The sequence below is a fragment of the Protopterus annectens genome, chromosome 1.part0 (genome assembly GCF_019279795.1).
Source record: "Protopterus annectens isolate FY-2018-M chromosome 1.part0, PAN1.0, whole genome shotgun sequence".
NCBI lineage: Eukaryota > Metazoa > Chordata > Ceratodontiformes > Protopteridae > Protopterus > Protopterus annectens.
The window spans coordinates 1,174,341,858-1,174,368,274 of NC_056725.1; the positions used below are offsets into that span (position 1 = coordinate 1,174,341,858).

Below are 26,417 nucleotides of genomic sequence, written 5' to 3' on the forward strand. Positions count from 1 at the left end.
CAGCTCAAGCTGAGCTGTGCAAAAAGTCAGGTTTGATCGCCGAGCCCTTTAGAATGTTCTTGCTGCTGAATAGAGAACTCCTGTGCAGTGTTTTGAGGATTGACGGTCAGCTTATACTGTTGCACTGCTGGGTAGATAAGTTTCCTTTGGGGAAACATCTTCCACATTTAACTGTTTAATTTAAATGTACTTTCCTGGTTAGGAAAGTACTTTTAATTGTTTAAATGTACTTTCCTAGTTAGGAAAGTTATTTCTCATCTAGGAGTTTGTGTTTTAACAGACTTGTGTCGTGATTTATAGCTCATGGCAGGCCACAGAGTATCCACATTTTTCCAAATTTACACAACTTGCTTATCTTTGCAGAGTTTTTTAAAAGTGACAGGAATCTCTTGGGTGAGAGATTTCTTCGACAAACTGGAATTCCAACAGAACATTCAAAAGTCTTTTTTAACTCCATCACACAGGAGTGTGTTCCTGAGGTATCTTCTAGACACATCAGTTCAAAGGCTTTTCTTCCACAGGAAAAAAATAGATCTATACCTAGATCTATTTTTGGGGTTTTCCACTCAGACTTCAGTGTTTGCAAGGGAATACCTCAGGATTTTGGGTTTCATGTCATCTATGATTCTCATGATATCCCTGGAAAGACTACATGAGAAAGATACAACGGTATCTAAAGTCTCTTTGTAACTAGCACCAGCACCCGTCATCTTATCAAATCTCAGTTCTGGGATTTGTCAGAAGAGAAACCACTTGGTGGAGACAGCAAAAATATTTAAACCCAGGTCTCTCCCCTCACCTCCGCTCCAAAGCAGTCAGTCACCACAGATGCTTCGGAATTTGCTTGGGAAGCATTATCAGGAGGGATAAAAGTGCATCCTGTTTGGAGCACCAAGGACAGATGCAAGCACATGAATGTGAAAGGGATGCTGCTCTAATCAAAATACTCAGCTCTCTGAATCATCCTTGGTCCCCTGGACCTCTTCAAGTTGTTATTGACAGTACCACAGTCATGTGGTACATCAACAAGCAAAGGAAAACCAGCTCATATCCTGTTTGCAGACTAGCCATCTTAGCTTGGGATATAGCTTTAAAGCGCAATCGCTCTCTGCAGGTATCCTACACCCTGTCCAAGCAAAAGTGTCTGGCAGACGAGCTGACCAAGACAAAGACAGACCCTCACAAATGGGAACTAGATCAGGGGGTCTTCCAAGATTTGATCCATCTGCAGGAAGTTCCTCAAGTAGACCCCTAAAGGTAGACTATTTCCACATGTTTGTCTCCGGTTATTACACTGTATTAGTTTTACCCAGCAAAACTATTTCAGACAGAGCCAAGGCTCGCTGTAACAGGACCTTAGCTTCAGCTATGGCTTTTTGGAAAAGTTTGGATTCTAGAAGTACTGTGGAAGGAGCAACTTCAAAGCACTATAAGCGTGAGTGATTCCTTCTCTAGTTCTAGATCTGGATTTGCTAGAATATTTCTCCAGGGTCTCCTGGACCCTTCCCCTTCCACCTTCCAAATGTTGTAGTCTGCTATATTGCTAAGGTTTTTGTAGTAGTGATCAGTATGATGATTGGTATGATGAACATTGTATAGTTTTTTATATATATATATATATATATATATATATATATATATATATATATATATATATATATATATATATATATTTTTTTTTGTATATGTATGTTTTACTCCTAACTTATACATGTGGCATGGGTTTATATTTTGCGTACATTATTACATACCTACAGACAGTATAAACGATGCACGTATAGCTGAGTTCTACATAAATACCAAGTTCTCTTTGTAAACTTATGGTTACAGTGTCTTTTTAAAAGTTCTAAAAGTTAATTGGTTTTAATCACATGTTCAATTAAGTTTAATTAGTAGTGTTTTATAAGGGTGTATTTTTATTTGATTTGTATCTGAAGAAGTTTGGCCAAGGTTATAAACGAAAAGCGCTTTATTTTATTTGGTCCTCGGTGCTATTGTTTTACTACAATAAAGCGGATTTCTGGTCAGTTGAGAAGGCTTTTGTTTTTCAGAGAACATTGTATAGTTGTGTAGGCATATTTATCATAAAGGTAGATGTTCGAATAATCAGTGCTGCAGTAGCCACTCCCTTCCTCCATCCCACTTGATTTTCATGTGTTTTCTATGCCATTTATTTTTTTTGTTGTTTCTAGCAATGTCCTGTCATGGCACAGCCTCCTCTCTCTCTCTTTCTCTCACAGTTGGTATAAAAGCTCTGAATGGCTTAGTGCTCAAACCTGTCGTTTCGGCAGATTAGCTCGAGCTGCATAACAATTTGAGCATGTGTAAGGTGCCCTGAGGCTTTGGAAGCTGGCCAGCTGTTATAGTCTTAGCAAGATGTAACCCATATAGCTAAGGCTAATGCAGCAGTGATCATTTGAACATCTATTGTTATTGTAAGTTTACTTATACAACTGTAATCTCCTCATCTCTTGAAAGGCAATGACCTGAAAGGATTAAAAAAATGCCTGAAATAGAGAAGGCAAAAAAATCAATCTGAAATGTTTTTTTTTTTTTTTGTTTTTTTGTTATTTTTTACGAGGTGGGGGGCATACCCTTCTACACCCCTAAACTTATATATACCAATTTCATTATTTCATTATTTCAAAGAAGGGAAATTTCTCCCAAAATAAGTTAATCGTTGCTGGTGTGGTTTCTAAGTGTGCACCAGCAATGACTTCTTGTGGGGAAAAGTGATTGTCATTATGCCTTTTTTTCCTTTTTTTTTCTACATGCTGCTGACACTTGAACAATTTTACCTCAAGCAACTGTAAGAAAGCCTTCAGTTTTTACTCATAAATTAACACAGATAAGGACTTGTTTTTTCTAAATTACTTGTCTGTGAGGTTAACCCATTTCTTTATTCTTTATCAATTTTCCCTTTTTATGTTAAGATGCTTTTAATTGCTTTGTGTTGTTTTCTATTGGTCCTCTTTCACTTTTTATCTGTGTCTGCGCATTTTGATGTCTCACTTTCTGTTTTATTCAAACATGTATACAAGCTTAATGTTCTCCTAGTCTGGAATTTCATTATAAAAAAAAAAATCATAATTTAATACAGTCTACACTTGCTGTTAACTTTTTTTCCTTCTAAGTTTTATTCATGATTGATACCTGTTAGCGATACAGCGTAATTATTTTTTTTAACCCCAGTTTAGCCTTCGGATCTGAATTTCTATTAATTTCCTTTGGTGTTCTTTTTTAATATCTGTCTCCACCTCAATATATTTCTATTGCCTGAGATGTTACATCTTGTTTTCATGCACTTTACCTGGTTTGCATCTCTGAATCTTTACACATTCGACTTTCATTTTTAAGTCCGTTGTACTTAAATCCCCAGTTTCATTTTCAGCCATTATAATTACTTCATGTAACCCTGTACTTTTAATCACCACATTGGTATGCATATTGCAGAAGTATTAGCTTACCACAAAACCTTATTTTAATTAGGCTACCATATGAAAAGGTTTAGTTGCGCTTTTGGTAACATTGCTCAGAGTTATCTGTGCTGGCAGTAACATTGCTCAGGGTTAAGTGTTATGTTTTGGTAGCACTGCTAAGAGTTGTTGATGTTGTTGGTAGCTTTAGTCATAGCTGAGTGTAGTAATTCCAAAATATGCTATTGGTAGCATTTCTTAAAGTCAGAGTAATGCTGCTGGTGCTGCAAACGTACAGGATGTTTACAGTAGTGCCTTTCACGTTTTGTTTGTTGCTGTACTGCTACTTATGTTTTCAAGGCAGCATCTGGAATGCTGCTGATGGATGGACTGATGACAGAAAAGAACATTCCCATTCTTCTGCACTGGTGACTTGGACAGGAATAATATACCGAGGGTGGTATCCATAGTCTCGATGGTCTCAATTTTGTAGTTATTATTTGCAAAGAGTGCCACTATGCCTATGTGCAAATGCACTAATCACAGGTTATTCATTCTGAATAATAAATGAGAAACCTGTTTTTAAAACACACCTATTTTTGTGAAATGCATAGACTTGCTGAAGTTAATCCTTAATCCTTAAGTATGTGTGAAGTACTACGTGCTTGTATAATTTCATTATTATTCGAGTATGCTGGACAAAACCAGCTGTGTGCAAGCATGTTTGAAATATTCAAGGCAAGCGGCATGCAGTGCAGCAATTTATATTAAGTTTTTAAAAATATAAAGGAGTTTTGTATGTCTTCTATAGGGTATCCTTATGTGGATACTGTGATTGATTTCTTAAAAGAGTGGAAAGGAGAATATAGTTAAGATTGAAAAAAGAGAGACATAAGATGGAAACACAGAAGGTACATGTCAAGAGGTTTTACCGGAGGAGAAGGAATAGGTGGGTACTCTATTTTTATTTGGGGTAGACTACAACATTTTTCATTTTTTTTAATGTAAGAGGGTAGTTTGGGTGGGAAGTGGGTTAGAGGGTGTAAGAGATAGAATTAGGGAAGGAGGAAGTTGAAGAGGAGTTGGTCACAGAACGATACCCAGTCTGCAGGAACTGTTAACATTTCCATTGCCTGATGGTGTTATAGTGGAGGACCCCGATACTGAAAGGGTAGAAGCTGGGGTAGCGAGTCTTGAACCTGCTGTAGAGCATCCGGGACTGGCTGAAGATGTCTCATTACTACTTACTCCACCATGCCCTCAACCAAGTCCTGAAACACATGGCCAGTGTGGCTAATAAGGCTACACCATGCCAGGGTACCTAGAGAACTGATGCCAGTGCCCCGGCCCTGTGAGGACATCACTGGACAGACAGAAGGTCAACATTCCCTGACTAGGGAGGAATGTAGTTGAACTGCTTCTAGGGATTCTGGATTTGTAGAAAAATGAACAGAAATGGGACAGAAAGGTTAAAAAGACAAAGTAATGCATAATTTATATAAAAAAAAAAACAGACAGGGAGGGTAAAAAGAGACAAGCAAGAAATGGTGAGAATAAATTCACTCATAATGTAATACATCAGTGCAGTATGTATTAACAGTAACTTCTTTTTATTAAATTGCATTCAGAAAAAAAAATATTGTCGGAAGTGGTAGTTAAAATTTGAAAAATGATAATGATATGAAGTGGTGATGATTTTTAAGTTTGCAGTCTAGTGGATACTAAGGGGACAAGGTAATTTAGTATAAGAAATGGTAATACATTGGAAATTTCTGACTGATATGGATTGTGCTGCAGTTGTGTCCTGAAATCACATTCCTTCTTTTATAATTTTTCCGTATGAATTATATCTGGATTTATATTTGCAAAATAAAGAAAGAAAAAAATCACGATTATTCAACATATTTGTTTTGGTACAAAACTTTTTTCAGAATCATGTTTGCATATTAATGAGCATCCTCGGTCAATCTTTTCAGGCATATTTCTCCCTGTGCCTGATTGTATAAGAGCTCCTCTTCTGCTGCTTATCATAGACAAAGAGGATGATTGTTTACCTACCATAGCTGTGTTCTCAAATCTTTCTTACATGATTATATTTATTAATCTGCAAAGCACATAAGTTATTCTTGTACTGAATCTGTTTGCTTATTTCTGTATGCATTTGTATTGAATCTTTTTCCCTTATATGTTTACATATACTAAGCTGCAAAACACACAATTTCATTACGCATTTCTGATGAATTGTCTGTAATACTTGTTTACTGCAAGTTAAACTACAAGAAAATTCTGAATTCTTTCAAATTGTTACATTTGTTTGTGTCCAACTTGTCTGTTTGGGGGATGGGTACTTTCTTCAACTTCTTTCACTTTACTTTATAATTAAATATTCCTGTTGGTGTTAATTTGTTATAAAAGAAACTATTGACTGTTTTGAGGTGACAGGGTGTGTGACAGTATACAGGATGGCCACAAATTAGGCTTCACAATTATGCATCCTAAATGTTGTCGACTCGAATTCCCCTTTTTATGTTTAGAGAAATCTGAGATATATTAGGCTTGTTCACATGTTCCCAAAGCCAGCTTGGCTATGCATGGGTCAGCATAGCTCACCCACAGCTTTCTGAGGTCTAGTTATGTGAATCTGTTGACATACGCAGTCACATATTACTTCATTTTGTAGAGATGAGCATAACTCAGCCTAATTTGCATACAGAACACATAACGGAGCCTGATTTTATGCCAGTAAGTTTAATAACTTCATATTTAGTTGCGATCGTAGTTAGGAGGCAAGTGTTTTGGGAAAGTGCAAATTTTATCAAGTAAGAAAAAAGAACAATAAGGTTATAAGTTATTGGGAAGCAGTTCATACTATGTTTATAGTACACTCATTACTTGGAGAATTGTGTCTTTCATTGATCTGAAGGTCAGATACAGTTGATTCATGTGCCATTTATAGGTTTCTAGGTAAGTACTAAGCTAGCTGCCCTTGCTGGCCATTTTAAGCCTAGCAAATTTCCCCTTTCCGTGCTCAAATTAACCTCTCCCATTTGGTTAGAGATTGGCCTTACCCATCCCTTAGTCAGTAATTTATATTACCCCTAATGAGAATACCCGGGATCATGCCATAGATAATTTAAGGAAACCCATGCATGGGATAAAGCACTTATAAGCTGCCTCTGTCAGTTAGTAGTACAGGGGGCAGTCCTGGGGAACATTTTCTGTTTCCCATCCATAACATCCAAGTTGCACTTGAATATGGACAGGGATGAACTTTGTTTTATGTGGATGGGGAGACTGTTCCAGAACAGCAATATCCCCTGTGAGATATACCTGTCCCTCGAAACCATTCTTTTGATGTTGCATAAGAGGTGTATATCCCTATTCCAAGTATTTCTGATGCTGTTTGACTTGCTGATGTGCAGTAAATCAGTCACTACTGGGTCAGAGGATGCCTTGTATGCTAAACACATGTCACCTGTTAGTAGTTTGTAAGACACCGAGGATAGTGACAGGGCTTTGAGTTGGTCCAAGTAAGACATGTTGTTTAGGTCTTGTATCTTTTTAGTAAGGTATCTCTGTTGGCTTTCTAGTTGTTGCATGTATCTGGACAGATACATGCCAGAGGGGTATTATATTCAATGACTGGCCTAATGAGGGCTGAGTAAAAGGGGACAATGACATCCCTAGATCTAGACACAGTCCCTTTGTTTATAAGCTGTGCAGTATAGATTGACTTTCTTACAACTGTGGAAAACTGTTGGTCAAAAGTTAGATCACTATCGACATAAGTTCCCAAATCCCGAACAACTGGGTTAGCTCTTAGGGGCATGTTGTCACTGTGGTAGTTCCTTGTAATAGATGACTTCCCAAAGGATGCAGTAATACATTTTTTTAGCATTTAGTTTCAGTCCATGATTTTGACACCAGTTATTTATTTGGGACAAATTTTCCTTCAGGCTGGCAAAGTCATTTGGGGATTCAATGGCTGCTCATAGCTGCAGGCATCTGCAAACTTAATTTACAAGAGCCCTTTTTTATTGGCTTTTACATCAGAAGAGTAGATGTCAAACAGGAGAAGGCCCAGCACAAAACCCTGGGGACCTCTACTGGTGATTGGTTTCTTTGTGGAGGTAACTGCTCATATTTCGATTATCTGCATCTTATCTGTGAGCTAGGTGGCAATCCAGTGGGTGACATAGGGATTTATTCCCAGTTTATTTAGCTTTTATACTATGCCTGTGTGGGGAATTGAGTCAAAAGCTTTGGCCAGGTCACTGTATGCAATGTGTACCATTTTTGCTTTTATCCATTGCTTTGGTGACCTTTTCAAAAAAATCCATCACATTGAGTAAGGATGACCTTCCTTTCACAAATCCAAACAGAAATGAGCCCAGTGTTTGGAGGTTCCATATGTTCTGATTGATTAGTTCCATGATGTCTGTCCATGGCTTTACATGTGTGGCTGGTCAGACTTATGGATCTGTAATTGCCTGGGTCTGCAGAAGGTCATCCCTTATGCAGGGGAATGACTGTAGCTGTTCTACATTCATTTGGTGCAAAGCTTGTATGTTGGCTGAGAGTTAATAGTGTTGTTAGGGCTAAATCATGCTTCATGCTATTTAAGATGCATCCAGGGATATTGTTAGGACCCATCAAAGCAGTATTTTTAGCTTTTGATAGCACTTTTTAGGTCTTGGTCTTGTGTGATAGCTGGAAGTGAGCCAGTTTCAGATATATTCTGAGGGATAGACGGAGGGCAGACAGGGGTAAAGTTTGAGTTACATTTATCAGCCTGTAAATTGACTATATCTTCAGCATCGGAGTAGGTAGCATTGTTCACAGTCATCTCAGTGCATTGCTGCATGGTGGTGTTTTTTTTTTGAGGTTACAAATATAACTAAAAATGCCTTGTGATTGTCTTTGGCTTGGGTAGCTATTTTAGCCTAAAACTTGGCTTTGATGGATTTTATTAAGCTCCCAAGTTATTTGTTCATTTCAGTGACAAGGGCTGTAATAATTATTCTTATTAACTTTTGGTCAAAATTATTTTCTTTTTATTTTAGAGCTTGTTAATATTATGGTTCAAACATGTGGGTTTGCTTCTGGGTTTTTTTTCCTGCGGTTGTTACTATAGGGCACAGCTGTATCTATGCAGCTGTTTACATGCTGGTATAGTGTAATGATATATGTTTCTGCACATTCAATGTAGTTAATTGGGTTTGGTGGGATTTGAAGCTTGCCAATGTGTCACTTTGGAGTAAGTAGTTTGTCTTAAAGAAATTTGTAAAGGTACCTTGGGTAAGGGGTTTCTAGTTTCATTTTTGTTTCGAAGGAGACTGCTTTATGGTCAGATCTAACAAGTGATGAAGATATTCAAGGGTCAGTGCAAGATGCTTCCATATTAGGAAAGAGAAGATCCAAGGTGTTATTCCCCTAGAGGGTAGTCTGACTAGTTGTTCTATGGCATTTGTATTGACAAAATCCATGAATCTCTGTGCTTGTGCACTAGTGAGGGTGTATCTTTCCTAGTCTATAGTTTGATAGTTTAGATCATCTCAGAAAATGGTACTGAGTTTAATATTAAGTGACTGTAGTTCTGCTAGGTAGGCATTTTTCTTGTGTCACAGAAAGAGTTCTGTAGCTAGCTAATATATGGTACAGGACCTTTCTGATGATAATTTGGACATGGATAATATCTAGTGTTTCATGTTGCTTTACCAGCCTTGATGGGGGTCACTTCTGGATGTAGATTGAGACACTTCCTCCTTTTTTACCCCTCCTGCACAGTAGCTGGACTAAGCATATGGAAGGCATTATTGCCCTGCACAGCCAGAGTGCTGTTTGCTATTTTAATCCATATCTCAGTCACTACACAGGTGGCAGTGTCCTCCAGGGTAAGAAGGACTTATAGGCAGCAGAGTTTCTTGCTTGGGCTCCTAGAACTGATCAGTACCTTCATATTTTCCTTTACTTGTTTTGCTGTGTTGGTAGGTTTATCAGGCTGGCGTTGCCTAAAAAAGACTCTATGGAGGTAGACATTTTTTCCTCCAGTAATCAAAACCCACAATGAAATGGATGTATGTTATCCCCAGTGAAGCAGTGTGATCTGTCAGTCATATTCTCCTATGCTGACAGATACTGGACCCCCCTTTGAATGACACCAAAAATTAAGCCAATTATTGTAGTTGCTTATTTATTTTTGCTTATATTGCTGCATCATCCTTGGAGAAGGTAGAATGCTGCTCTGCGCTAGGCTCATACCTGCCTTGGGAACATAGCCTGAGAGCTCCATCATGTCGCTCTTCATATAGTCCAGGGTGGTACACCGCAAGTCATTACCACTGGCATAAGCTATGACGGAGTCATACTGGTACTTGTCATTCAAGGATTCGAGTGCATGCATTATCTGATGGATCCTGGCACCAGACAAGCAACTAACCATCACTCTTTCCTTGCTCAGCCTGGGAAGAGGCACATCTGCATGTCTTACAATGGAGTCACCTGTAACAAGAAGGTTTGGTTGGTCGATGCCAGTCTTACAGGCTCAGCATTTGTGACTTTGGGGCTTCTTACTGTATATGATAAGGTAGGCTTAATTCGCTGAGTGTGCTTTGTGCCTGTGCTGTGCTTTGGAAATCTTTGAGCAAGTTAGTTTTTAGAACCTCAGCAATTGATGATTATATATATTGTGATGTGTGGTGTACTGCTGACAGTTTTGCTGTCTGAGTTTACTATGTGTGGGATTTTTGCCTACAAGGATATCATATATGTACATCTTCCAGACACTGTGTTGTACTGTTTGAGTAATAGATGATTGTCAGACAGCATGAGACAGTTCTTACACTGTCTCAAGATACCCATCTCAATCAGGCTGGCTAGAGAAGTTCCGGGGAAATGCTGGGGGACAGGGGGTATATATAACTGCTTGGATTTTGGATTCCATTATAAATAGGAATTCATGACAGTATTATTGGAAATGTATAGAAAAGTAACTATCAATGGCAATGTGAAAGATGAAAGTTTGCAATACTTTTTTTGCATTTATAGATTGTACAGTACAGGATATTAGTACATAATTTGAAGGCATTAAAATCTGATGTTCTGCCCTTTCACGCATGCATTGTGTTGTAAAGACAGATGCTGCTTTATTGCGGGATTTGTGACTGTCACACAGGAATGGAAAATGGCAGAATAAATATATAAAAGTTGTTGGGGAAGGGGACAGCTCTGCTAGCAGTGGTGTAAGATAGCAGTGTAATACATGCTTGCAATACTATTATGCATTTGTGGATGATGCTGCACAGCTTAATACAGCACATTGTAAATAGACTTACAGTATGTGTATATGAATATGGATGTTGTGTCAATATAAATGTTTTTGTACTCAGATCTTGATTTATCTGTGATGAAAGCCGGCTTGCGTTGATTGCCGTGTTGTTTGAGTGGATCAAACTTTCAGTATATCACTTCTGTGTGTTGTTTTAGGTAAATGGATGATCCAGACAGAGAAAAGACAGTTTTAGCCATAAAGAGAACCACATCCTCATGGCAGCCCTCAGGACTTATTGCAGATACCTTTTTGGAAAAGGGGAGGCCCAAACAAGCTGAGAGGCCAAAGACCTGGAACCAAGTAGTTATGGGTATAACTGCTGTTGCCTGAAGGAACCACACATTAACACAATGGAAGAAGAGGGACAGTGATGTGGTAGGACGTGCCAGGGCAAAGGCAAGGCAGAATGCAACTTCCTGTAGCACTACGGGGGGGGGGGCTCAAACACATTCCTATATTATATGATGAGGATTACCCCTCTCCATTCAGGGGGATTACTATAAAACAGACGATGATGACACTGGCATAATCAGACGTGGTGTGGACACTAGCTATTACCCACATCTGCAGCATAACAGACATCTGCTCATGAAGGTCGGTTTGACCACTGTAACATATTTACTTAGAGAAATGACTGCTCGAGTGGAATGAGTGCCCATAACACATGACAATTACTATTAACAGGCAAACTCTACACTTCTGCACATAATGATATTGAACAGAGTGCACATGGTAAGTGTCCTCCGCACCTCATTACACAGCATACAGTAGTGTGCTTCAGTATCTAAGTAGTAATATAAGCAATTAATTCTTTACAGGGTCAGCAGCAGAAACAAGCAGTTCCACTATACCAGTAAATTTAGAAGATAGAAGCAGAATGCCTGATTATAATGATAATTTAATTACATTTATAAGATAGCTTGAGGAAAGTGACACACAGTCCCTAAGTTTAATGGCAGGATCTCATACCACACAACATGTTAGTAAATCTGCAGGAAATGACACTGGGTCACAAAGTACATTGTGACATTACGCTACAGGCTCTACAAGGAGAAAATGACACCTTTACAAAGGGGTGTCAGGCACAGGCATATGTCACAGCTATCTCAGGAAACACATAAAGCATTGACTGCCCAGCAGCAATAGTACTGAGAAATTAAGGCCCAGTGCACTGCCTCAGAGGGTCAGCTAGAAATGGTCAGAATACTGCAGAATTTGCAGGAGGATTTCCATCACTACATGGCAATTGTGAAGAGTAAAGATAATGTCGTAATCAAAGTGATCCTTAGTATGGTGGCACACTTAGTAGTCATGTCCCTCGCCATTCATACACTAGTGAAGACTTCTCAGTTGTGGGAGGGGAGGAGGACAGGGTAATGTCCTAACACAAGGGGGCATACCAAATCACACAACATGTGCTTATCAACATAGTAGTGGAAAGAGGGGAACAAACGGAACAGATTTCATGCAGGCTACGTTAGCATTCATCTACATGTAGCAGAAACTCTCATTTAAGGTCTCACTCCCACAGCACGGTGTCATCAGTGTCTGTAGGATTACCTGCATCAAGTAGTTCAGTGACATCGCAGCACATTACCATCCAGCTTACATGACAGCCCCTCCTTGAGATCCCATGCACCTTCACCTAGCCTATCTTTAGGAGATGTAGTATATGACACATATGACCTTTGTCTTACTGTGACCAAGGATAGACATTTTAGATGCTTACAGTATGAAACATAGCATTTGACAAACATGCCTTTCAGTACACTGATACCAATGTTTAACCTCAAATGCAATAAATAAATGCAGAATACATGTGTACACAGGATTACCCAAGATTAAAATGCTTTGCATATGCATGCATTTCATTTCAATATTTGTAGTGTTTACAATTAAAGAAAATCTTGATAGAAATGTATAGGCCATAGCATGCAAATTGCAATGTTTAATACCATTAACAGCCTATCAATTATCAAGAATTTCAGTTCAGCCACAGAACATAGACAAATAATGCACACTGTTAAGAGAGTAGCTCACCCTTGGAAAAATATATATTATATGAGTATCCTGCCACTTTGACTAGCACTTTTGCCACTTCACCCTCAGCACAGCACAGACGATGACTTATTTCTGAGAACACAACTTGGTGTGTATCACATAATGAAACAATCTGGTGTGCAGTGCCTTAAGAGAGAACATTAAATCATTTCTAATATGTCACAGTTAAAGCTAAGAAAACATTTCATAATAAGAAACAGCATGTGATATGTTTTCCTTTCCAATGCAGGGTATGAACTCATGTTAAATGCAGGTTTAAAGATTTTAATACGTATCATTTGGCATATTCCAAGCAGTCAAATACTGAAATAATACTTTGTATTAAATTTACCATTTCAGCAGAATCAGTACATGCATACATAAGTATAGTCCCTAAGCAAAATTTATTCTGCGAAACAGTTGAACATGTAAATACTACTCATATGGACTGGTGTCAGTTAGCTGTCAGGCATAACTTTAGAAACAATAATATGAGTACCTGTTCTAAAATAAAAAAAATATTTAAAGATAAGAGGGCCTGTCTGATGAACAGTAACAGTACACCATGTATACGCAGCATAGTCCACACAGCACTGCATGCACAGTTATACTTACTACAGTAAAGGAAACACTAACCTGAATGCTGTGGTCCATAATTCTGGACTAGACATTGCCTCTTTACCTGCTCAGCCATATGCTGTGCACAAACCTACTGCATGTGGTCCCTTACTACTGCTGCTGGCTAGTCATCATTAATTATAGTGGGACTGGAACTAGGAGCTTCATTGACAGCATGGGTCACGTTGCCACCAGACCGGAGCATAATCATGTGTGGAATGCAGCATGCAGTAAACATCCTGCATGCAGTAGTTGGGTCATACAGAAGGGCACCTCCTGACTCATCCCGGCATCTGAAACAGCTTTTTAACAAGCCAAAGACTCTTACAATCACAATATGAGTCTAAGACAGGGCTGTATTAAAATTATCTTCTGCAAACATGGGTGCCATGAAACCTGTTGGATTTCTCGCAAGACTCATAAGCCACTTCCATGGTGGATATCCTGCATCACCTGAAAAACAGAACAAGGAAAGAGAAATGGGGGAGGCGACAAAACAAAGTAAAAGTGGTTTAATATTAAGCAATATATTTTACTATGAATAACTAATTAAATGACCTTAGCAACGATATGACGACTGAGCATCCTACAATGGAGGAAAAGGTGGTATAGTGAACTAGTGTGCCAGATACGGGAATCATGTGAACTGCCAGAATGCTGGGCCAAAGCATTGATTATGCACACCCATGCATCACACACACCTGGCACGTGATGGAATGGTAGCCCTATCTACTATAGTAACACTATCCCTGTGGTCCAGATTGGATCCTAATTGCAACATGGGTGCTGTCAGTTGCACCAAGTACTTCAGGGAATTTTGCTATCCCATAAAAGGCACTCATAGTCTGGGATTAATCTTGAGGTGACACTAGCAAATAGATGTACTGATCTACACATGCCAAGAATATGTTCAGGAACTGCTGCTGTATCCTTAAGGCAAAAGCCTGTGAAAGCCCAGTGTGTCCTCAGCTTGTCTTTGGAAGGTCCCCTTGGCAGGTATGGTGAAAGCTGTACATAACGTATTGTCCACAAGGATAGGAAGGCCACATATCCACCCAGTACTGGTGTGAGTCATACATTCTCACTGAGACCCTTACAATATCTCTGTCCACTCTGAACCTATCAAGGATTTTATGATTATCAAAATTAGGATGAGTTATTCTCAGTCTGTAGCTTTGCCTTCTTAGCCAGTGAGCAGTGCTGGCCCCTACAGTTTTAGCTCAGCCAAGAAAAGCAGCTCATACTGAGAAGTAGCAATGGTAGCAACAAGAGAGGGAATCTTCACTTATAGCAACGTAGATAGAAAAGATGCGATTATGCCTTTTATAATACATTTACACATAGGTGGCAACAAGTCAAAATATGACTATGAATCTCAAACAGATGGGATGAGGACTTACTAGCCTAAGATGTTTTACGTCGTCTCATTTCCATCTCATTACTACTTCATTTGCATATGTTTTTTGCAGCCATCACCTGTGCCATAAATGGTCTCTATGCAACAAGCCTTTGCCCTTCCTACGTGCGAACAGTGCCGATTGCCTTAATGCATTCATGGAACGGCTTTGCATGGCACCCCAAGTCTTGGAGGACTAGCTGGGATGGAGATAGTTTAAATGACTGATGTCATGCCCTCCTTCTTCATGTTGAAAGTTGGGCATCACTGATCCCTGTGCATCCCTGGTGGGGATCAGAGACTGGACAGGCAATGTCAGAACACAGTCAAACAACATGTGCATGTTAGCACATGCATATGGTATAAGTGATGATGCAACACTTGCCAGCATCCAGGACAGGGGCATAAAACCTAAGTGTCATTGATTAGCACAAGATTCACTCAATGCCCCATCACACAGTATACATGCTGAGGGTCTTTCTGTGCATGTTAAATGGTAATGAGAACATGGGAAGTGGCAACATTTTTGGAGGTAAAGAGAGAGAGACAGAAATTACTAGTGTGGCACAGGTACCATGGAAGTAGAAATATTCAGAAAATTAATATTTATTTTGAACTCGGAGAATATCGAGAGTGGTGATGTTCTTTTCCTCCTTAGGGAGAGCATACCGTGGTTTTGAAAATGATCTTACATATTGATGATAGTAATTTTGGGATATCATATCAGATGGAAAGTAAGTTTCTTCTGTTTTTCAGTAATGTCATTGTTAAGAAAGGGAGAGTACAAAATGACTATTTCTCTACCAGCTCCAGAATGGAAACACTGTTATACTGAAATATAGTGCAATCACACCACAAGTAGCGCAAGTAGAAAAGAACAAAGGGACTGTAGAATCTTGCTTATCACATTGCTGCCTTCCCTGGTTCCTGATGAGAGATTCATAGTGTTTTTTTGTCAAGTTTGCAGACTGTAACTCTGAAATCGAATTGCAATTAAAGATTAAAATGTTAATATAAGTGATCATCTGCATTAGAAAAAAGTCACAACTTATATTATGCTTTAAATTTAAGTATTTTCCTACATACTAATTGGACAAGCATAGCTAGTATCATTCTTAGCTCTATGTGTATAGAGACTTGCCCTTATAAATGAAATCCTTTGATTTGTTCTGCAGTTTCTGCAACCTTTGATGGGCAGCAGCACCTTCTCAGCCTTCCTGTTGTGAACAGCATCGGTTATGTACTGCGTTTCCTGAAGAAGCTGTGTCACAGCCTGCTGTGCGAAAACCTCTTCAACAACCAACCCTTTCCACAGTACACCAGCACCTCTCACAGTCCACAGGAGTATGAGAACTGCAGGACAGAGGCAGGTATGTAAGGAGACTCCTCTCCACTGTCCAAAAAACTTCAAATGGATCCATTTAGAGCTTAATGTTTCCATAAGTATGCTGACGTGTGTCATGTATCTGTAAGTTCGTTCATATATTCCTAGACAAAATACAGCCTGAAATAAATGTTCTGGTATGACATCAGGCCTTTGAGAAGTTGCTCAGGATTACTGTACTGAAACACAGAGGACTAGTAATAGTACATGAAAGTACCAGAAACATAATGTTGGTGTTTTAGTAGGCAAGCAAACATACACAGTTGCAGTACTTGAAGTATTTGCAATAATGCTGATGTAGTAAGTACTAACATTAGTGTCAAAACATGCCAGTAATAGTATCTGAAAATACTAGTAAGAGTGCATGAGAGTGCAGGTACTAGATGTTAAAGTACTAGTCAGCATGATTGTATATAATATGGCTGCACCACCTTAAAAGTGTTAGTAGTAGCAGCATCAGTGCCTGAATGGGCTAGCAGCAGTGTCTAATATTGACGTTTGTATGAATACGATGGCATACTTTCACTTCTATGATTCTAACACTTCCTAAGCAAAGGGATTTATCTGTATTTGTGTGTTTGTGTGTGTGCACGCATCTTTGTCTGTGTGTGTATGTGTGTGTGTGTGTGTGTGTACACATTTGTGTTTGTAATTTGACTGTGATCACCATGCTAGGGGTTTCCTAGCTGAAATGATAATGCTCTTAAGGGAAAACTCAACACCTGTCTGTCCAGAGTCTCTTGTTGGTCCAGCGGCAGTGACACAATCATGGTATGCTGAAGGTCTTGGGTTTGACTCCCAAATGAGAGCTAATATTATCCTTTCACGTCTATGATTCTAACAGTGCCTAATCAGTGGGCTTTTCATTAGTGTGTGTGTGTGTGTGTGTGTGTGTGTGTGTGTGTGTTTTTGTAATCTAACTCAAGGGAAGTTTCTGAGGCATTGGGTAAGATTCTGTTAAAATCCTTTCACACCTGGACACCCTTGTAAAGGAGGTGTTGCTGTGTGTTCACTGATCATCCAGATGTGAATTGAAGCTACTTTGCTGCTGTTTGTTTTAGAAGAAGGAGTATTCTAATCAGTTAATTCTTTATTTTTTCACAGTAAGAGCCCTGTACATAACAGAACATGTCTTGAACTTCTGTGGCTATGAGCAAAATGAACGTGTGCCACCTCAGTGTTATTAAAGTAAATGAGACATAGTTGGTACTGTAGGCCTCATTCTCATTATACCCTCCTCAGAACCTCATTTTTCCATCCATTCATCATTTTCTTGCTTTATCCAGTTGAGGGTTTTAGATTCCATCCTGGCACTCAGGGGGTGGGATAGCAGAGTAAATAGTCTTGGATAGCATGCCAGTCTATCCAGGACACATACAGCATGCACACACACACACACACACACACACACACACACACACACACACACACACACACAAAACATGGGCTGTTGAATTGCTGTCATCTACATTATGTTACTTGGATGTGGTAGAAAAACAGAGCACTGTGTGAAACCCCACATGGATGCAAGGAGGATATGTAGACTCCACAGATAAGGTGCTTGAGAACCAAAATGTAAAAACCGTAAGGCTAACTAGTACAGCACTTCACCGCTTAATATACTTTCTTGTATTTACCTATAACAGACTTGAGATCTGCTTTATCAGTATCTCTCATTTTTATCTGACGTCCTTCATAAGATCACTGTTGCGAGTGGTTCTTATCTGCCAGGATAAGTATACATCCAGCCAGTCTACAAAGCTCAGACTCCTTCCTTGTGTGCTGTATGTCTGCCCTTAGTATGAGCCAGTGTGCTGGTATAAGAGAGATGTATGGTTATACTAAAAATCATACCTCTCAGCTGTTCAGATTTTTACATCATATTTTTGGCCTGTTCTTCATAAAATTTGTATTTTTCTGGCAAATCGTTGATGACTGAAGTCATTAAATGACAGATACTAAATCCACACTACATAAAAACAAAAGAAAAGCAATGGTTGACTCAGGATAAAAACGGATCCTCAAATCTTTTTAATATAAATGTCATACTCATGATCAAAAATGTAAAACAATTAAAAACTGTTGGTGCACACTACTAAATGCTTTCTTCCAGATCCACCACACTTCATCAGACTAAATGAAGATATTTGAGTTTCAGACTTTATATCTTCCAGAAAATGCATGCTAGCGCAAAACCTATTATTTTACCACCTTTCTAAGTTTATACAAACAGTATTTAAAATCTGTCCCTGTTTGGGGCCTTTGTTATAACATTATTTTAGGCTTTGTGCAGATTTCTTGCACTACAAAAGTTGAGCTGTATAATATAAACTTAGAACTTTCTTTCTGCTAGCCCATGTATGCAGTCTTCTGTCAAAATTGTGTCTAGTCATCCGTTCGGTTAACTTCAGTGTAAAGTTTCAGGCAGATAAGTACCCTGTTATGGGCCCCTTCTCTTCACATTTTGAATATTTTGTTCTGAAAAGTTTCTAACATCTGTCAAGAGAGAGAGAAGGAAAGTGTGACTCTGGGTGTCAGACACCATATTAAGACTTTCACTTCAGCTGTTTGTTTTGTTTATGGGCTGATCACAGCGTAAAAAAAACTTGTATTTGTCAGGTGTTTACCCTTAAGACCATTAGAAGTGGACTTCATTCCCTCAGGACTTAACTGAAAAAATAAATGTGTTCAGAACTTAGTTTGTCTGGCTGTGGTGTCATCCTCTTTGTTGGGCAACCTTATCAGTTCAAAAAGAAAAGAACAGAGAGGTGTCTGACAAAAAACAAATGTCTACTTCTCTTGCTCAGTCTGAGATAGTTGACTCTACCAAGTTGCTTTTGCAGCCTACAGACTGTCTGTCTGTTTCTCCTGGACCCTCTAATGTGTCCCATTCTAAGGTCCTTATGACCAAGAAACCCAGCATGCCCTGTGAGACTGAACCTATCACTGAGATAGCCAGAAAGAGGAAGCCTTGATTCATTTTGTTTATAGAAGAAGGAAGTATCCATCATCTGTTAGTTTGAGAGGATGTCCATGGCTCACTTATGGAGGTTAGGCCTATTGATTCTACTTCAAAGACCATATGTCTGAATATTCCTATAAAACATACTCAAAAGACTAAATGTATCACTACCTTCTACCACACTTTCTAGTCAGAAAGCCAGTAAAGATGACTGCTGCTAAGGGCTGATGTGAAGAAGGAGCTTGAGCTTTGTAGGCTGGCTGGCTGGCTGTACAGTTTTCCTGGCAAATAAGTCCCATTGGTAACGGATACTACAACAGTGATTGAACATCTACAGTTATGGTAAGTTTCCTACACAACTGTACCTTTTATGTTTTGTTGTGCATTATTCTGCTAGCTACTTCCCTATGGAGGGATTTGTGGCTTCATTTGTTTCAAAAACATTTGAATACTAACAATGTAAGGCCTTCTTACTCTGCTTCTGAAGTAAAACTAGATACATTCCTTACATATGAAGGATGGCTGCTTCATACTCCCATTCACTACATAAACAAGCTTTGTGCTTTCTAGCTTTCTTTTAGTTGGCCTGTAGTTTAATTTCAGGGTTTTTGAAGTCTTTGACTCCAGCAGTAGCTAACCTCACATCTTAGTCTTATCGTGACTGGATGATTGGTTGATAGTAGTAGCCATAAAAATGCTTCTAAATTGCAATGTCAGGGTATTCTTATCCCCATCTTAAGGATTACAATAAACTTTAGTAACTCTCCCAATTTCAGTAAAGCCCACCGCTTCACAAGAGTATAACACTGGCTGTGTCAAGGTCAGGCTTGCTCTTCATGAGGCATAGCCTCTGTCTCAGTGCTGTTCTTCATGGAAATATTTCTTTCTTTATTTTCTTTTGTTTACTGGGAAAGTCAGATTGGGCATACAGCCACATTTTCAGTGGAGGTCTGGGGAGAAAAGTTCAATTGTAAAAAGTAGTATACATTGCATAGATAAAAACAATTCAAAGAGAAAACAAATCATATCAGGTGAATTACAGAAAAAATAAAATTACAGAGAAGAAAAACATCTAATACATTATTTGTAGTGTTTTGAATGATATATAAGAATGGAAAGTATTAGTGAAATAGACCTTTTAAAAATTAAAAAAAAAATTACTAACAAAAATGTAGTGGGAAAAAAGAAAAGTTGGTGAAATCAAGAATCAGAGAAACATGGGGATTTTGAGATGTGGTTAAGAGATAATAGTTAAGCTTTAGGAAATTTGGGGATAGGAAAAATAGGAGGAAGAAAGAAGAAAATATTTTTTTGTAGTGGAAAAGTTTAGAAGTTAGAGAAATTTGTGTCTAGTAATAAAGTTCATTCAGCATAAGAGCATGAACTGTGTTCCCCCATCTTAGCATATTAGAACCAGCACCATTATACATTCAAGTACTGTACAGAACACATCTCAATATATACAAAAGGTAATAGTTACTAGGAGAGCTTTAGAATCAAAATGAGGACTTTGGGGACAATTGGTTAACTTACTCTTATTCCAAAGTCAGACATGTGGTTGTAGGCCATAATAGCCAGTTTTTACCAAGTGTCCCCATCATGTCACACTTCTTATTTTCCTATATCAGGTTCTCACCTCAAACATTTTGTAATGAAACTGGGAGATCACTTCTAGGATTTCCAAACTCGGGGGTTGTTTTCAGATAAGTAAAACCTTCATATATCTGTACAATAAACCAAGGGTTTTACTGGCCAGTACAAACATTTGAACCTGATGCAGGTACGGAAAATTGTGATTTTGCACAAACAGCATTAAAGTGGTATGAAACCCGAACAAACTGGGAGGTGGGGGGACAAGATCTTGCCAACACTGCAAAAATCAGTGAGAGCATCTCAGTAGTGTTCCGAAAGGCACAATAATGTGGCAAGACTGTTGCACTGGGGATTGCGCAACCACTTTAATATTGAAGTAGTTGAGATGTTTTTGAATCATGAACCACAAAGCATTGTAAAAAATTATGGTTTATATTATTGGGATCACTCATTACCAACAGTTCAGAAAATAGATGTGAGAAAACAAGACATAGCTGACCGTGTAAATTGCTACACCCAGCGATTACAGTATGTTACATACAGTACAGTGAGACACAAAGTCATAAAATACAATAATTTGCAGGCAGAAACAAGAGCAATGTGGAAGAAACAGGTCTATGTTCAGCTGTCAAATGGAACTTCCATCAAACAGCTGGACATCTTTTGGCTAATATCAAAGACTGAAACAATACTAATTTAATTTCCATCATGGTACTAGAAACCCAAAAGACTTTACACCAAGAGAGCTAAATGCCATAGTGACTTATCATCGCATGACTCCTACATGCCACAGCATGTGGTCTTTTTGCATCATTAATGATCCAGAAGCATACAAAGTCCTACATGAAACTTTTTCAAAGTAATATCCATTAGTGCCATTCAGTAAACTACAGCCCCATCTCAGGTTTCATTAACTCATTCACTCCAATGGGGTTCAGGAAGTTTGCACTGTAACTTCCAATGGGCGGAGCCTAATCCTTTTGACAGAATTAAATTATTTCCTCACATTTCAAACAAAAGTTCATATCTCTGGAACCATAAGAGTTATGAAAGAAGTATAAATGGCAAACTTTTCAGCACAAATCATTTTTATAGTGGTAAAATTCTTATAAGTCACAGTAAACTATGATTGGCATAATGGTTAAGGTGATTACCTTACAAACACAAGGTGCAGGGTTTGACTCTCACATGAGGTAATGGGCTAGGCTTAAAATGGCCCCTAGGGGCAGTTAGCCTACTATGAATCTATCTATCTATCTATCTATCTATCTATCTATCTATCTATCTATAATCTAAACACAGTAACTGTTACATTTGTAATATTTTGTAAATAACTTATAATATCTCAGCAACCACTCAAGTTACACACATATTGTCAGCAGCATTTTATTCATCTAGCTTTCATGTGAGGCTAAGGAGTACTGTCTGTGTTACTTGGTTGTTGAAATATTTAGAAAAATGTGAAAATTATATCTATATAAGTTAATATAATAAAAACAACAGTTAATAACTTATTTACCTGCACTAGACAGATATCAAATGTTAATGCAGTTGAGTTTGTCATTGTGATAGTTGTAAGATGAAATCTTTTAAAACCTTGTACATAGCATAGTTTTGAAATTATTGATGCAAATAACAAACAATATTGACGCCTAGAGGCGTCAGTAGGAGTTGACTACAGATGCACCTGGAGGCATCACTCAGATGTAATGAGTTAAGCTAGAGTATCTCGCATAAGAGCCGCTTCATTTATGCTTCAATTTATTATGAACATTATGTGTATATCCTATTCTGTTTAGAGTTTGAAAATAATAAAGAAAGATTGTTTTGGTGTTTAATTTTTACTGCAGAAGCTATTTATGGACTTTATTCTTCATATCTTGAATATTCTTCATATCTTGAATAAAGGTACAGCTGAACATCTGATTTCAAAACATCTTTGTAAGAGGCTTTCTAACTGAAATACTTTCTGTCATGGCAGTTGTGATAGACTTTTGATGGGGGGGGAGTAGTCAAAGGCCATTTAGTTGAAGTAGCCACTGCTACAGGAACTTTAACTGGCAATTTCTGAATGTAGGACATCTATACAACTTTTTGATTATCTGTCTGTGCATTCACCACCTATTACAGACCAGATACTGCTTCCTGAACTGGATCAATACTTGATAGAGTTGTTCTCTGTGATATACTGTATGAGCACTGCCTTTATTTCACATCTCTCAATCTCTCAGGTTTCTGTCCTAAACTAGCACCTGGTTTGAAACAAGACAGTATACTTAAATAATGTCATCACCTTTAAGGTTCTCACTGTAGCATTAAATGTAAGAGAGTGACTTTTCTGCAAGCCCACTAACCATACCTGCTAGCTGCTGTTCATTTGAAATGTTATTCCTTTTCTTGGTTTCCTTTCTAGGCAGATAAATTTAATTAAACAATTGGGAAACAGGACATACTTTTCTTTCTATGTTCACAGACCAAAAAAAAAAAAAAAAACTAGGGGGAAGCATGTGGGACTGCCTCTTTTATTATTAATTATGTGTAAGACAACAGACTCAGGGTCAACCTCTTAAGTTGCCGGGCATACTGCTTTTAGAATCTAATTCTGTTTACATGAATAAGAGTGAGGAGTCCTTTTGGTGTTTACCTTCTGCAAGACTCTTTTTAAAAGATGTACTCTTAACAGTGACTAGCTCACAGTAACTATACTTTATCCTTAACACTCACAGCTGTACAATAAACTTGGAAAAAATGCACCTGCTTACTGTGAAATCATAAAGTGACTTAGGAAAGTTCCTGCCTACCAAGTATTTTATGATGAGGGTGGCCACATCAGTTCAGGCCATGAAAATGTGACTTGAATTATCTTGTTTATCACTCCACTGAAGCAAGAAGGGTCTTGCCTACTATTAACTTATGATCAGAAAAATATTGCCATGGTTGATCCTGTTTGCTCTAGCCATAAGCTTGTGAGGGGAGTTATCCTGTCTCTTGCATTACCTGCAGCAGGAGGAACCATGTCGGTTCTGAACTTCATACCTAAATGACATTACCTACAAAGACTGTAAACTAGGATCTTGCCTATCACATACCTGAGTTAAGACTGATTTCAACTGTTATCAAGTGGTGATGTGAGCGACCCTGCCTGGAATAGCTGAACACAAAAAACTTTTATAGAGCGAATAAGTAATATTTGCGATGTTGTTTGCCTTGGATGTATACACACTAATTGTTACGTGAGTGACTTTGTCTGTCACAGACTCCAAACAAAAGGAAGCCTTCATGCTATGTAGTTATGAAGTGAATGGCTGCATCTACTTTTGCCATGAATTTGTGTGACCTTACTTTGTCTGTTCAGGTAGACATTGTCTGTTGCATCTGGCAAATTAAAATAAAACACCACCATAGCAGTGTTGCTACTAACCAGCTGGCCTGCCTTTACTGTGCCCCAGTTTATCAGAGGTAATGTCTGCCAGTCTTTTCAACATATGACATCACTGCCTGCAGATGGCAGTCATACAACCGCCTCCTCTGTGCTGCTGAAACTCAGACTTAGAAGTAGTGAAACGGTTTGCTAAACTCTACTACATGCCTTTGCAGGCACATTTTTACATTTTTTTTCTTTGTTTTCTGTCTGCGGTGTTCTGCTGTGCTGCTTCCTCCAAAGAACGGTCATATACACAGGCAGAACTCTTTTCTGTTATTTTTATTTCTGCTTGGAATGTCTTTTAACGTGTCTATCACTGCACTTGCCAGCATGGTTACAACCTTACATTGCATTCTGTGATGCCTAAAATGTGCCAGGAGTGTAGCTGTTGTCAAAGATGGCGCAGTGGTGCAGCGGTAGCATTGTCGCTTCACAGCAAGAGGTTCTCTGGTTCAATTTTTGGCTGGAGTGCCTTCTGTGTGGAGTCTGCATGTCCTCCCTGTGTTCGTGTGGGTTTTCTCTGGGTACTCCTGTTTCCTCCCACATTGCAAAGACATGTGTCTGGAGCGTTTCTCAGTGGGCCTCTGCTGAAAAATGGCTTTGTTCCAAGTCAGAATTTCCTGGTAAACAAATGTTAAATTAAATAAATAAATAAATAAATAAATAAATAAATAAATAAATAAATAAAATTTCCAGGCAGTCTCTTTCCTTCCAAAAGCAGGTTGTTTGGTGTGTTCCCAGAAGATAGTCTTTGGGCCAGGATGAAACTACAGCTCTCCCAGACACATGACGTTCATAAGCATGTTATTAGTGATGTAGTTTTTGTTTAATGTCAAACCAGACTTACTGTATTATGGCAAACTCTGGTGACAGCAATTTTTGAAGAGAAAAAAGTACGTATGTGTGTGTATTGGGAAGGGGGTATATATTGTGCTACAATAGTAGTCCAGAATCACACAAGTCCACTTCAGTGGTGGTGATTATAGAGCATATTGTTCAGGATAACTTTACCTTCATCCTGATGTGACACAATTATTGCATGTGGCTTTTTTATTTCCTCAGCTAAGACTCAGGTGGAGAAATAACTCACAAAATCTGGCCTATATCTGAATATTAATAAAACACAATTTATGTTTTTTTCACAATTTTACTCTAAATCATTCACCATTTCTTATTACTTACTTTTGGGTGGCGAAAGCCAGGGTATCTTTTTGGATAGGCTTATATAGGCCCTAGGGCCAATAGCCTAGTACCTACCTATGAACCTGGTGAAATGGTTGAAACTCCTGAAATCTATGTTGTGACATCTAGCAAGTTACTCAGACCATGTCAAAGTTGTAATTCCTTAAACTAATCAAAATATGGTGTCTACTTCACAGGGCATCTTACTTTATGATTCCCTGCTGTCACTAGAATGAGAACTTATCAGGTATGCTTTTTTCTGCCCCTGCTGTCAGCCTCCACTCTTTTCATATTTGAAGCTATGTGTAATGAAACTGTGATATTTGCCACTAACACTCTACATCATTGCTGTCACTGCTTGGCCCTCTGTTCTTTGTAATGGCTAGAGACACAGAATTATCTTAATATGATAAGGCTAAACTTTATCCACAAATTCCTCTACTTCCCCATATTATCCATTACTTGCCTGTATGCTTTCTTGGTGCAGTCCAGCATGCATGCTAACGTAATTCAGTATGGTTTAATTATAGTGTCAAACCCTAGGAACTGACTGGCCCAATGTTAATTCTTTAACTGTGTGGCTACTTTGTTGGACATTAAGTAGTTTATGTTCATCCCCATTCTTAGAACTTGCCTTAATAATAATTTATTACGACTATGGTCCTGATACAATATAAACACATATACCAGTCATGTGCTTTCTGCTGTTTTTTTATCTGCATAGTGTACATGGTAGTTTGCTTCTAACCAGCTTATTCTGTAGCTAATCATGTCCCTTGACTCTTCTGTTTCTCCGTTATTCCATTCCTTTGTTCCCTTTAATCTCCCATTGACCAATGTGAATAACTTTGTCTCCCTTTCCCCTTCCTCCTTTTGTTTCCTTTTATCACGTCTCATTGCCTTCTGCCTTACTACCTTCTTATTACCTTTCCTTTGTTCAGCTTCTCATTACCATTCCGAGATTGTTTTTGCTGAGCCCATTTGTTTTTTGCTTATATTTCTTGTCTGCTATTCCTGTTCTCCTGCTCATTATACATAATCGATTCCTTTATTATCCGTAGGTCAGGGTCTG

The 26,417-nt window shown here is 38.5% G+C and overlaps 1 protein-coding gene across 1 annotated transcript in view; it reads left to right on the forward strand.

Annotated features, from left to right (window-relative positions):
* Positions 1–26,417, forward strand: part of SCML4 (Scm polycomb group protein like 4) — a 1,377,708-nt gene that overhangs the window by 1,000,144 nt on the left and 351,147 nt on the right. Inside the window, exon 6 of the mRNA XM_044065424.1 lies at positions 15,976–16,170. Within this exon, the coding sequence (XP_043921359.1) occupies positions 15,976–16,170 (195 nt within the window). The remainder of the gene's footprint in view (positions 1–15,975; positions 16,171–26,417) is intronic.